Here is a 13,789-nt window from a genome sequence, read left to right on the forward strand (position 1 = left end):
TGTAATTCACTCCAGTGAGATAAATTTGATGTTTCATTCCAGATTTCTTTTTGCTTTTTCTGAATAGTACCAACTTAAAAAAAAAATGCTGTTACTTTTAAATTAAATAGGCTGTCTGGCAGTTCTGTATTCATTTTTTAAAATTATTTTAGATACAAGAGGGTTATACTGCTTTCCTAATATTAACACCCAATGTAACTCAATGTCTGTTGTAGAATGTTATTTTAAGGTGTGTTGCTTTTGTTTATGTTGCAATTGTTTAACTCCGTGAAGCTATGTTACTGTGCCTGTCTAAACGTCTGATGGTCTCGTAAAGAACTGAACGATCAATAGCAAGGCAGGAGAAAGGATAGGCGGGGTTGGCAGGCAGAGAGAACATATAGGAGAACTTTGAGAAGGAAGAAGGAGGAGGACTCCAGGGGCTAGCCACCCAGCTGCACAGCCAGCCACTGAGTAAGAGTAAGATTTACAGAAGTCAGAGAATGGGAAAAGCCCCGAGGCCAAAGATAGATGGGATAATTTAAGATAAGAAAAGCTGTCAAGAACCAAACCAAACTAAGCAGGCATTTATAATTAAGAATAAACCTTCATGTGTGGTTTATTTGGGAGCTGTGTGGCGGGCCCCCCAAAAGAGCAAAAACAACAACAGCAACAAATGTCTTTACCAAAACTAGCCCTGCTAAGTGCCCTTAGCTAAACTCTAAATGGCTGGGACTTCAGCTCCAAGGTTTTACCCCAGTTCCAAGAACTAACCCAGGAAATCACATTTCATTTGGTGGGTTTATTATGATCTTACAGCTACCTCTAAAACACAACTTGACTACTGGCCTACAACAGTATTCCTCATATTGTAAGTACATTTTCTTATTCTATAGGAAGAGAATATAAAGGATTCATCAGGCCAGGAGGATGAAACTCAGTCTTCCAATGATGATCCCTCCCAGTCTGTCACTTCCCAAGATGCTCAGGAAATAATTCGCCCGCGTCGATGTAAATATTTTGATACAAGTATGTATTATCATTGCTATAGTTAGAATGTAATTTTCACTCTTTTATAATACCTAAAGTTCTAATGTGGTTTTATTGATACTTGAATTCACTTATTCTGAAATTGCTTTCAAAAGTAAATGGATTTTGTTAGGGGTTACTAGAATATCAAAATGAAGGTCCTGTTCTCAATGCATGTATCACAACAATGCATGTACTGCTTCATATACTGACTAAATATGGGTGTGTTCCTTTTATTTTGTGTAGTCTTGAAATTTTTGTTTGTCTACTTTTCTTTGTTTGACTTTGAACCATCTTTTATTATATTCATGTGTCACTCAGCAGCAGGGATATATTCTGAGAAACATGTTGTCGAGTTTCTTGGCTGTGTGACTAATGTGGACACAGCACCTCAAGATCATACAATCTTGGCAGTGTCACCACCATTGTAAATAAGTTGAGTCTGTTGACCAAAGATGACATCATGCAGTACATAACTATATATTTGTACTGTTGTCTTCTATAATCTTATGGCTCCTAGGTGCAAAAAGGTGGTCACTTCTTGGGGTATGAATAAATACTAATAGGGTTCCCCAGTTTCCACTGTGATGGGATGGCATGTGGAGGTCAGAGGACAGCAGGCGTCAACTTTCTCTTTCTACCTCAATGTAGTTCCTGAGAATCAAACTCTACGATTCCTTACACAGCTGAAGATGACCTTGAACTTTTAATCTTTAACTTCTCCACCTCCCAAATGCTGGGATTACAGGCTTGTGCCACTCTTATCGCATGCAGTACTAGGGGTTGAACCCAGCGCTTAGTGTGTGTTAGGCAAGCAGTCTGCCAGCCCTGTAAACCATCCTCATTTGAACATAACCAAGCAACAGCTTGCTTGGTGTGGATAAAATAAAAATTGGGGAGAATATAGGTTTTCATTATGTACCCAGACTTCTTATTTTCTTCCCCTACAATTTTGCTCCAAACTTCCAAGTTTTATTAAGAAAACTGTTTGGCCAGCATTGCTCTAAGTCTTTGTATTCTGTGTGAAGAACTTAATATCATGTAAAAGATTATGTTGACACTAATCTTGAAGTTTTTGTGTCCTTACAAAATCTCCTGAGAATAGAGTTGTCCTAGAAGATTCATAGTTTTTCTTTTATTTGGGGAAATTTTTTGTTATTGTCTTGTTTTAGATACAGTGTTCATTATTTGATTTTAAATATCTTGGTCTGATTTAGCAGACCTTTTGGCATATCTAAATATTTGGTGGTAGGTATAAAAATACAAAGATATGGACATGATAAATGTCCATTTTATAGTATCATTCTCTTACATATTCTAGATAGTGAAATAGAAGAAGAATCTGAAGAAGATGAAGATTATATTCCATCAGAAGACTGGAAAAAGGTATTTTTCCAAAACTTACAGTAATATTCTAAAAGCCAAAAATATTTTTAATGAATCATGCTTATTGATGAAGTCAGTGCATTTGCCTTTTTTTTGTGACATTTAAGCATTTTGTAAATATTTGTTCAAGCTCCCCATTAATATATCCAACTAAGAAAATTTATCTTTTCATAAAATGATAGTGTGGGTAGAATCAGATTTTGCTGGTGTATTCATACTCAAACCAATATTAAAAATCCAAATTTCTAATTATCTAATCCTGAAGTGATAAATGTTGGTGTTATAGGTTGAACTGCTCTATAAATGTACAACTAGTTTTTAAAATAAACTTGAGACATTAGGTTCTTTTTCCTTACAATGTTACATAGCATTATTTAATTAACCACATAGTTTAACATTTAATTTTATGGTATTGCATAGGAGTTGAACCTCTTAGGAAATCATGGTACACACTCTGTGTAATTGGTTAAAGCAAATCATTTCTGTAGGATGATGTTTTCCTTAGTGAGAGATGATTGCCTAATCTTTCCTCTTTTAAAAAAAATAACACCCTTTGAGGTTTTTTCTTCTCTTCCTGGGCTTTGTTTTATTTCATTATTTCAAGTATATTGGTGTTTTGCCTGCATGTATATTTGTTCCTGTTGGAACATAGCATCCATCACAGAGCAGCTTTGACTACCTTAAGGAGACTGTTGATGTGTCCTTATAGAAGGAGGACTTGGAATGAGTCATCAGATATTGAACCATTACCTGCTGCACCTTCTTCTTTATTGTATGCAATTCTTTCCCATCTAGGGAGGTGCCAGAGTATGTAGTGTGGATGATTAACTGGAGGGGGAATTCCATGTATAAGTCTATAGGGAGTAATTGTCTATTCTGGGGTGAAACTTAAAGAATGACTGTTTGCGATTCTTTGGTGGGCAGGTGCATGTAAAGAGGCATAGGGATTGACAGCCGAGGGACTCTGTAGTGGACACCATTCAAAGAATGCCAAACAATGTATTGTTTATATTACATTTTATTCATTATTATTAATATTTCCCATCCAGTCATATGTAAGCTCCTAGCTATTATTAACTCATTCATCCTCACAATACTACCATGAGGTAGGTAATTGGTTTTATGACAAAGAGGCCAGAGTGAGTTTACCCAAGAAGATAGTGAAGCTAGACATGAGCATAAGATTTGTATCACTAGGTATTTTTTTGTTGTGTTTAAAATAGGAAATCATGGTGGGCTCCATGTTTCAAGCTGAGATTCCCGTTGGTGTTTGTAGATACAAAGAAAATGAAAAAGGTAAGTTATAGTAAGGTTATATACCTGAACTTTTGATATGATGGACTTATTTTGGCGGATGGTGTGTGTTTGTATCTAGGTACACTTACCTGTTTATGGAAGCCAGAGGTCAATGTTGGGTTCCTTCCTGTTTTGGCCCTTCACCTTGACACACAGGATCTGTCTGGCCAGACTTGCTGGCCAGTGAGTGTCTGTCTTTCACCCCTAGTGCCTGGATTACCGATGCCCACTGCTACTCTGGATTTCACCCAGGATGCTGGGTCCAAACCTGTGTTCTTGGTCTTAGGCAGCAGGCACTTTACCCCTGAGCCATCTCCCAGCCCTGGTCTACTAGTTACATATAAGATGTGGTAAGGACACAGCAGCCTGCTAAATAACCCTGGTAAAAGAAGCACATCCACCAGAGCTGATCACTGTAGAAGAAGGAAGTCTGAAGGTAGCCTCTCAAAATATCCCAGCCATGTGTCTCTTTTAAGAACATTTTTTTAAGAACATTTTTTTTCTACGTTTTAAATGCTCTGAGCTTCATACTTTATAACCTTTATAATAGATAACTTTTCAATAATGGGTTTAAAAACCAACTGATAAAACCACTGGTTGCTTATTTGCTTCTAAAACTCAATACTACTAAAAAGGAATATTTTGTCATTTGTGTCTTAAAATAATTTGGGAGTAGTACTTGTATATTTAAATTTTACAAGTTTTAATCATTTTACATCAAAGTCCTAAGGCCAGTTATACATCTAATAATGTAAAATAAATGAGGATTTGGTTTTTTTTTTGAGTCAGTCTGTTTCACATTACCTGTGTTAGGTGGGTTTTAAAAGGATGCATATGTGTCTTTAGTGAGTTGTTCATATATAGTATGACATTGCTGGAAGCTAAAAATTCTTTTCTTTTTCATTTTCTTCACATTACAGCTTAGAATTGGGAAGTCTTTTGTTGGTGGTGGTGGTAGCCAAATGTTTTCAGATCACTTGCCCTTGCCTTTAGCAAGCTTGCCCAGCTTAGCTCCTATAACACCAAAGTTGACCTTGTTCTGTACTGGAATTCTGTGTCTCTTATGTGTACCTTATTGTTGTGTTCAGAAAAAATGTCTGTTGGCTTTTGTGTTTATAATTGAAATGTAAGTACTGTGTTCTATGCAGTAGCAGGCCATGAGTTCTTTCTGTCAGTAGGGAACTGAGAGGTAAACACTTGTTCCATTTTACTAGATGTCTTAAAATTTTTGGCTATAAGGAGGTAATGCCTATGTTTTGAAAGTTTCATATTAAGGGCTGAGGGTGAGGCTTAAAGGTAAACCAGCACTTATAGCATGCTCAAAGCCATGGGCTCACTCCCCAGCACCCGAGACAGGATTATGAGTAGATGGAAGGAAAACAGCACAGTTTTATAGTATATTGCTGTCATGATTGAAGGTTCATCTCTTCTTGTACTTCACCTTTTATTTTCATATCTGTAGTCAAATACCATAGTAAAAGTAAATTACAATTTTTACTTTAAAAATATTGCCTCTTCTGGCTTAATATTTTCATGATTTTAGAAGAGGATTATGTATAATTTCTTTACAGTAAGGTGCGATTTGATGATGAAGATTATTCATTGGTACATTTTTCCTTTTGAGACAGGGTCTCACTTTGTAAACCAGGCTTGCCTTGAATTCAAAGAGATCCCTCTGCCTGTGCCCCCTGAGTGCTGGGACTAAAGGTGTGTGCCACCATGCCTGGCTTTTATTTGAGGACTTAAGTGCGAGATGTTGTAGGAAGACCAGACAGGATGTAGAAAGTGACATTTCTCTGAAGAAGTCAAGAATGTGAGCAGACTGTATTGTGTGAAGAAAAAGTTTAATTAATAATGGAAAAAGGAATTCTGACTTTAAACAAAACACAAAATTCATTTCTCTGTCTTGTCCCCTGTGAACGTAAAGCAAATACCAATATTATGCAGCATACTGTTAAAAATAAAGTTTATAAAAAGATACTGCTGATTAGTGTGTTCATGTTGCCAAACCCCAGGGTGTTTCTCACCAGATGGGTCAGAGAGAACATGTCTTACAGTGTTGAAGCAATTCTAGTGTCTTGGTTGCGGGGTAGGTGCTGGGGTTCGGTTAAACCCTTTGAACCCCATTCTCAGCTTTTATTTTGAAACACATCTCCATCTGTTCTCTGGGCTGACCTGAAAATTGCTGTCTTCCTGCTTGAAGCTGGAATTGCAGGTGTGTACCGCCATGGCTGGCTCTGATGTCCTTATTGTAGGAGTCACTTAGAGGTGGACAGAGTTCTTTTCAGTGATTAAAGATTCCAGATGGACGACAGATGTGTTTATGCCCTCTGATTTGGCTTTACTAGACTCAGGCCCATTGTGTTCCCTCACTGGTTATCACTCCTGATGTAAACACTTAAGTTTTAGAACTTAGTTACATATTGGCATTTTCCTTTGAAACCTGATTTAATTTTGGTTTTAAAATCTCCCTGGTTATACCTTCATTAACATTTGCTTACATTTCTATGTTAATTATAATTGATGCTTGACAAAGTACATATCTCTTTCTATCTGTGGGAGTTAACATTAAAACTACCCCTTCCCTGACCCATAGATAGCAAAATGCACAGATGTTCAAGTTTTTTATGTGACTTGGTGTAGAATTGAATATACCGAAGGACATCCTCTCATGCTTTAAGTCATCTCTTGGTTATTGTACAATATAAATGCTGCATGAATCCTTAGACTGTTTCTGAAGGAAAAATAACAAAAGATGATTGTTCCTCCCTAAGATGGTTACTGGAAGCTCTTCTCTTAAACTTTACACCATCCTATAACTAGAGAACAATCAGAAATGAAGACCTTATTATCCTTTGGAGCTCCAGCAAGTTTTGGAGTAAGCTCCTATTGACTCACAGCTTGAGTCACATGCCTGGCCAGAAAAATACCACTTTTCAGAGAAATAAGTGAAAACTTGTTTTTGCCTTGGCTCATAATTTATTTGTTTCTGGGATTAGTGTCTGTCCCCTTCAGACTATAAGCGAGTTTTGGTTTTCAGTAAGTGGTTATCAATTAACAGCTTTAATGAGATGTAATTCACATACCATACTCTCTAGAAGTGACTATAGACCTGTGCCTTCACTTCCTGTTTTATGCACTGTTGGGGATCCAATCCAGGGCTACATGCATACTAGGAAAATACTCTACCAGCTAAGCCCAGGGTCCAGCCAAAGACTATTTCTGAACTTCTGTTGGCCAGATAAAAAGCTTTTTTTGTTAGAAGGTCACAGAGCATTTACTTTGTTTTATTTAGAGTGTTTGCTTTGAGGCTGGGTCTTACCAATTTGGCTTTGAGCTTCCTGGCCCCGAGTTGGTGTTCACTAGTACAAGGAGTTGCTTTGGGTTTTGTTGTTGTTGTCTTGTTTGTTTTTTGAGACAGGCTTACTGTGTTTCCAGACATTCTCAAACTCCTGGAGTCAGGCAGTCCTGCTGTTTGTTTCCTAATGCCTGAGATTAAAAGTACTGCCACAACACCTGGCTGTATTTTTAGTTCTTCTGTGACTAAAATGGGGAAGTGAACAATGTAGTCTATCCTTAGGACAGGCTGAATATCCTTTATCCAGAGTACTTGAGGCAGTGTTTTGGATTTCAGATCATTTTGGCCTTTAGATTTTTCTGCTTAGGAATACTCATTCTGCAACTGTTCACTTAACTGTGTGTCAGAAGGCTATGTGAATATGACTTTTTGAAAATACGCCAATGTCTGGTGAACTCCAGTGTTGTATGACATTGCTGATGGTAGCTTTTCATACTAAGATACCCTGATTAGATCACATTCGTTCTTGGGCATTAAAAATGGAATAAAATGGACAATGTATAAGTATGCATTTATTCATTAGGAATTGTTTTTCCAAATCACAGAGGTTTGTGGCATTATAATGGTAGCTCTCAGCTTCTCATGTCAAATATTTGTTTTTTCCTCAAATCAGAATACATAGCCCTCTCCTAATTCTTGTATGTAGTCCTTGCCAACTATATATAGTGGAGTTTGTGAGATGATTTTGGTGGTTTATCTTGCTTATATAACACATTCAATTTGATTACTTGAAATTTTTCTAAGTTTATTGTAGGTAATAGAATAGCTGAAATGAACAGTGTGAATACCTAGTTAAGTATGGCCCACTGACCGGCCTCATCAGATTCATCTGTGAATTAGCACTTCTGGGGTCTCATTTAATGGCTGCTGAGTCAGTCTTTAATAAGATGCCATAAGCTCTCCTCTCCCCTTTCTTCATACACTAGTGAACTACTCTCTGAACTCTTGCTAATTTATATCTGTGTGCATATTGTCTACACCGTGGATTAGAGAGACTTCTGTTGCTCCCCCCATGCTATTACTGACTATATTGTAATTGTCTAAAATGAAGTATGTATTCTGAGGTTCCTGACACAATCAAAACCATCTGTTCAGCCTTAAAGGAGGCTACTTTGTCATTTGGCGCCACCTGGTGATGGTCTACTCAGTTTGAGGATTTGTAGACTATTGTCAATGATTCCAGAAATGGCTTGTAGTAATTGCTGCTGTTCTGTAGGTTTAAATGAGGTGTGGAGAACACTGGGATTCAGGCACACACCCCTTCACTTCCTCTTCCTGAGACAACCTTTAAAATATAAGTAGTAAAGAATCCATTCCTTTCGCAGAACAGGCTGAGTAGAGAACAGAAATTAGTACTATATTCAAATTCACTTAGCAGGGGGAGTCAACATTTCAATTTGAGTGTTTATTATGCCAACAGAATAAAGAGTGACAGAAGGACATTTTTCTACATATTGTCCTTTGAGGTCTGTTTCAGAGAAGAGTGTATATTGAGAGAATCAGGAAAGAGTAGGTTTTTAAAGTACGTGTATATGAATAGAGGAAGAAAGTAATTTCTGTGAGGACAATTGATACATTGCCTAGTATACAGGAAATGCTTAAGTAGCTGCTACTCCTTTTCATAATATAAGGAATTTTGAAAGTCATCTCATGTCTCATAATTACTTTATCAAGTGATTTCCTTTCCATTGAAATTTAAGTACTTGAGGCCTTATAAACTTTGTTCAACTGGATTTCCTCTCTGCCTCCTGCCATTTCCCCACCTTCCTAGCCAAACTTCTCAAAAGATTTTGCTTTGTTTCACTTCCCACTTACCTTCCCAGCCCCTCAGCTCAGTGCTCACATCCTCATATCCCTGTTAGTAAACCCAGCAGGCCTCTTTTCAACCCCTGGTCACTCTGGCATTTAACCAGCTTTGGAAATCACTCTTGAAAGCACTTGTCATGGCTCCTGAGGTTTCACATTTCTAGCACAAAAACATTTTAGGCTCTTGTTCCTGGGTTTGATGTCATTTGAACTCTCATAAGGCACTGTCTCAGGTCATGATCCTTCCTAATTTCAAATTTTGGTGAGATTCAGACTTTATTCTTACTACATTGGAAATTATGATGAAACTGAAGTTTTTTTTAAAGGTTGTGACTTTTATATGAAAATGATTATAACACATGAAGGCACATAAGAAAAAAACACAGCCTGGCAAGATGGCTCAGAGGTTAAGAGCACTGACTGCTCTTTCAGAGGTCCTGAGTGCAATTCCCAGCAACCACGTGGTGGCTCACAACATCTATAATGAGGTCTGGTGCCCTCTTCTGGCCTGCAGACATACGTGCAGACAGAACATTGTATACATAATAAAGAAATAAATCTTAAAAAAAAAAAGAAAGAAAGAAAGAACCACATAAGAAGACAAGAGAATAGAAATCCAAGCCTGACAACCCGAGTTTGATACTTGGGATTCACATATTAAAAACTGACTCTCAACAGGTGATGGTGGCACATGCCTTCAATCCTAGCACTCTGGAAGCAGGTGGATCTCTTGAGTTTGAAGCCAGTGGTCTGCAGAGCAAATTCCAGGACAGCTAGGGCTATACAGAGAAATTCTGTCTCAATAAATAATGAACTAATCAATTAATGAAATAAAGAAGAGCTGACTCCTACTAGTGGCCCTCTGACCTTCACATGTGTGGTGTGGCACATGCACAACATATATAGAGAAAATAAATCAGTTTTAAGAAGACTGAGTTATTTGTTTAGTGATATGTCTCTGCACAAATTATGTCAATTTTTGGCAGTTTTTATTAACATTTTGTTTATGAATTTAGTATATGAAAATGATGATCAGCTTCTGTGGGACCCAGAATATTTACCAGAAGATAAAGTGATTGTATTTCTTAAGGATGCATCCAGAAGAACAGGTGATGAGAAAGGTGTAGAAGCAATTCCTGAAGGATCTCACATAAAAGACAACGAACAGGTACATTAGTAAGGAGCAGCTGTTTGGGGTTTCCTCATTTCTCAGTATGGGTGCTCTGCCCACCTGAACTCCTTTTCTGTAAAGGTTGGAGTAAGCACAAGACCTCCTATTGATATGCTTACATCATTGATGCAGTTTCAGCTCCAGTAAACAGAAATCTTTACTTTGCTTAGGTATACTTTTCATAGTGCTTTTAAAAGTGTTTTCTTCTGGATATTCTTATTTATTTATTTATTTTCTCGAGATAGGGTTTCTCTGTGGAGCCCTGGCTGTTCTAGAACTTACTTTGCAGACCAGGCTGGCCTCAATTCATAGAGACTCACCTGCCTCTGCCTCCTGAGGCAGAGGCCACCACTGCCTGGCCTTTTGTTTTATTTGTTTTCTATTCTATCTCCATGAGACTCCACATCTGTGATCAAGTTGGCACCCTCATCTCAGATAATGCCATTGTGTATATGGTCAGACTAATACCTACCATGAACCTAATACAACAGCATTTTTACAACCTTGTTTGTTGTTGTTTTTCTTTCTCAATTTGTTTAAAAGATTAGGAATCTCAGAAGGCTGAAAAGAATTACAACTTAAACTGTTGTAACCCACTAGGTTTCCTAGTGGCTGTACCCAGCAGGACTGCATAAGAGGTTGATTGGACTACGGGCTTGAGTATCAGGGGTTTGTAAGGGTCTGCACTTGACTATAACTAGCAAGGGGGAGATCTTTTGCTCCAGCTCTTGGCATTGTTATAAATAGACCTTTGGAAAAAAGTTCTGGGCCAGTGGATAAGGATCCAGGCCCGCTCGAGTCCATCCTGTGTTTTCTCTCCCCTCTTTATTTCTAACTAAGTCTCTTCTCCCTCATTCCTCAAGAGTCCCTGGGGTATATAAGTGTAGGGGCTGGTCCACCACATTAAACAAAATGACATTTTATATGAGATTAATATCTCAGTTGCTGAGATACTCTGGTCACCAGGTTGTATACCTTTTCTTGTACATAGTGAGAGGCATAGAAGGTTAGATTGAGCTCTTTTTGTTTTGTGTTTTTTTTTTTTTTTTTTGGAATGGGGTTTCTCTGTGTAGTTTCGGTGCCTGTCCTGGATCTTGCTCTGTAGACCAGGCTGGCGTCAAACTCACAGAGATCCGCCTGGTTCTGCCTCCTGAGTGCTGGCATTAAAGGCGTGCACCACCACCCGGCCCTAAACTCATCTTTTTTTTTTCTTTCCCTTGGTGCTCTGTATGTTGCTTTCACTAAAATTGGACCAGAAAGCATAGAAATAAACAGAGGATTCAGAAAAATGTGCTCTTAAAAATGAGCATCAGGCTGAACTGTTGGTAGTCTGTCAGTCTTACGTAGAAACCTTTTGTTTTTCTAGGCTTTATATGAATTGGTTAAATGCAGTTTTGATACAGAAGAAGCCTTGAGAAGATTGAGATTTAATGTCAAAGCAGCTCGAGGTAAACACATGCTAGACTTTCATTTCATGAGTTGGCAGCAATTTTAACTTTAAGTTGCTCAGTTTACCTAAATGTGTCTTCAGCTTAATAACTAGTCTTTCTCAATTTAGGGGGTATGTGCAGAGCACAAATGTCACTCAAATTGTTACAGGGAATGGGATTAAGATTATTCTGTTATGCAGAAGAAGGGCATTTAAGTGAAAGTCTAAAATATATAATGCCTTATAGGTTGAAAACATATTTAAAGATTTTCTTCTTTGATCTCTATAATAGTCCTATGAGCTCTATCACAGAACACCTACTTCCTCCCTTTAAAATTGTAAGACTGGGCTGCTTAGGCGGCTCAGTGGGGAAGGGCTTGTCACTCAAGCCCAACAACCTAACTGATAGCTGAGACCATGGAGAGGTGGAAGAAAAGAACCCGTTCCCTAAAATAGTTCCCTGGCCTCCCTTCACACACTGTGCTGCACATAACACATGGAAACAGACACAAATCACTATAAAGAATCATTAAATAGAATTGGGAGATTTAGGTCTCTGAACCAAAGTAGTGTGGCTGAGGCAGGTGTAATTTATGAGCAATAAAGCTATAGTTGAAACCTTTTTTAATCTAAATTTGGCTCCTCCACTGCACTGAAAGTACATGTATATCTATAGGCATATGTTTCTATGGATATGACAGTGATAGATTATCTGTTTACATGACGTCAGTCTGAAGGCTCTTTAGCTCCGAGCACCTAACCATATGAGTCTCAGTCCTCATGGCCTGGCAGTAGGCTGAAAAATGGTTGCTGATCTTCAGAGGAGAGTTAGAAGATATTGTTAAATAAAGCCTGTTGTAACTGGACATAATCTACTTAAGGTGGGATTTGAGGGGAAACTTTTGAGAACAAAGTATTTTTATTAATGAGTGAATAATTACATTGTTGAGAGAAGATGAGGTAGGGGGCAGAGCATACTTCATGTAGAGTCCAAAGTAAGAAAGAGCTTACCAAGTTGAAGGCGTGGAAAGGTGGCTACTGACAGTAAGCTGAAAAGAACTGAGGAGAGCTGTGAGAGGTGGCCCACCATAGAAGCATTACAAGTTGGAGGCCTGGCTGAAATATAGCAAGACCTAGTCTCCACAACAAGAAGGAACAAGTGGCCCAAATTTTAGATTGGGGAGTTATGGACCAAATCATTCCAATTTTTATTAAATCGGGAATTTTTATCACTGTATCTTTTGCAATGGCCAATATTAACACTTAAGAGTAAGATCTACTCCCTTAATTTTTTTTACCAGAAAGTTACATTTTTGCTTTCAGTTTTGTTATTGTTTATTAACAGTTTGCTTTTGTTGCCTCATTTTTTCAGAGGAATTATCTGTGTGGACAGAGGAAGAGTGTAGAAATTTTGAACAAGGGCTGAAGGCCTATGGAAAAGATTTTCATCTGATCCAGGCTAATAAAGTAAGTAATGATTTATTTAAAGTTTTTGTAATATTACAGTCTTTTGATTTACAACTAATTAGAATAAGCATAAGTCTGTTAGTCAACTTCTCTGATTGTGTATGCATAAATGCAATTACTGAAGGCTGTTTTCTGTGACAAGAGGTTTATACATTTTTAAAATAATGTGTTTTTACTCATTCTTTGAGAATTTCGTTCAATATATTTTTATCATATTCTATCCTGTCCTAACTTTTTCCAGATCCTACCCCACCAATTTCATGTTCTTTCGCACGTGCAGACACATCTCCATACACACAAACACAACACCCATGGATTGTCAGTTTGTCTTAGCTGACTGCTTTTGATTATGGGGCCTACCTCTGAGTTTGGTTAATAGAGTTGGTCATTCCATTGAAGAAAACAAATTTTTCTCTTCCAGTAGCTATCAATTGCAAATACCTCTTTAAAGTAATTTTGAAATTTTAAAATATTCTTAATATCAAATTTACAGTGAAAATAATTATTTGTGTGATGTATGTGTGTGTGTTTAGTGTGTGTGTCACAGGACAACTCTGGAGTCCGTCTCCCCTTCCCTTTCTGAAGTCGGTCTACCTCACCACTACCCTGCGGGACTTTGGGGTTGAACTCAGATTGTCAGACTTGGTGGCAAGCACCTTAACCTGCTGAACCATCTTATTGCCCATGATTAAAATATTTTTTATGGTTACCTAAGTCCTAAATGATCTTAAATTATATTCTTAAGATGATATTTTCCAGAGGTATCTATCACCATAGACTTAAAATATAGTTTGATATCCCATAAATATCAGTCGTACAGTATATATCCTAAAGAACTAAATAATAACTTGTAGGTTTGAACATTTAA

At 37.7% G+C, this 13,789-nt stretch overlaps 1 protein-coding gene across 14 annotated transcripts in view; it reads left to right on the forward strand.

Annotated features, from left to right (window-relative positions):
- The window catches only part of Mier1 (MIER1 transcriptional regulator), a 55,646-nt gene that overhangs the window by 28,953 nt on the left and 12,904 nt on the right, over positions 1-13,789 (forward strand). For all 14 annotated transcript variants that reach the window (XM_028887781.2, XM_028887802.2, XM_028887738.2 and 11 more), the window contains 6 exons: positions 876-1,008; positions 2,330-2,394; positions 3,618-3,690; positions 9,871-10,022; positions 11,392-11,473; positions 12,827-12,921. In XM_028887781.2, coding sequence (XP_028743614.1) covers positions 876-1,008; positions 2,330-2,394; positions 3,618-3,690; positions 9,871-10,022; positions 11,392-11,473; positions 12,827-12,921 — 600 coding nt within the window. The remainder of the gene's footprint in view (positions 1-875; positions 1,009-2,329; positions 2,395-3,617; positions 3,691-9,870; positions 10,023-11,391; positions 11,474-12,826; positions 12,922-13,789) is intronic.

Source organism: Peromyscus leucopus, chromosome 2 (assembly GCF_004664715.2).
Source record: "Peromyscus leucopus breed LL Stock chromosome 2, UCI_PerLeu_2.1, whole genome shotgun sequence".
NCBI classification, from domain to species: Eukaryota; Metazoa; Chordata; class Mammalia; order Rodentia; family Cricetidae; genus Peromyscus; species Peromyscus leucopus.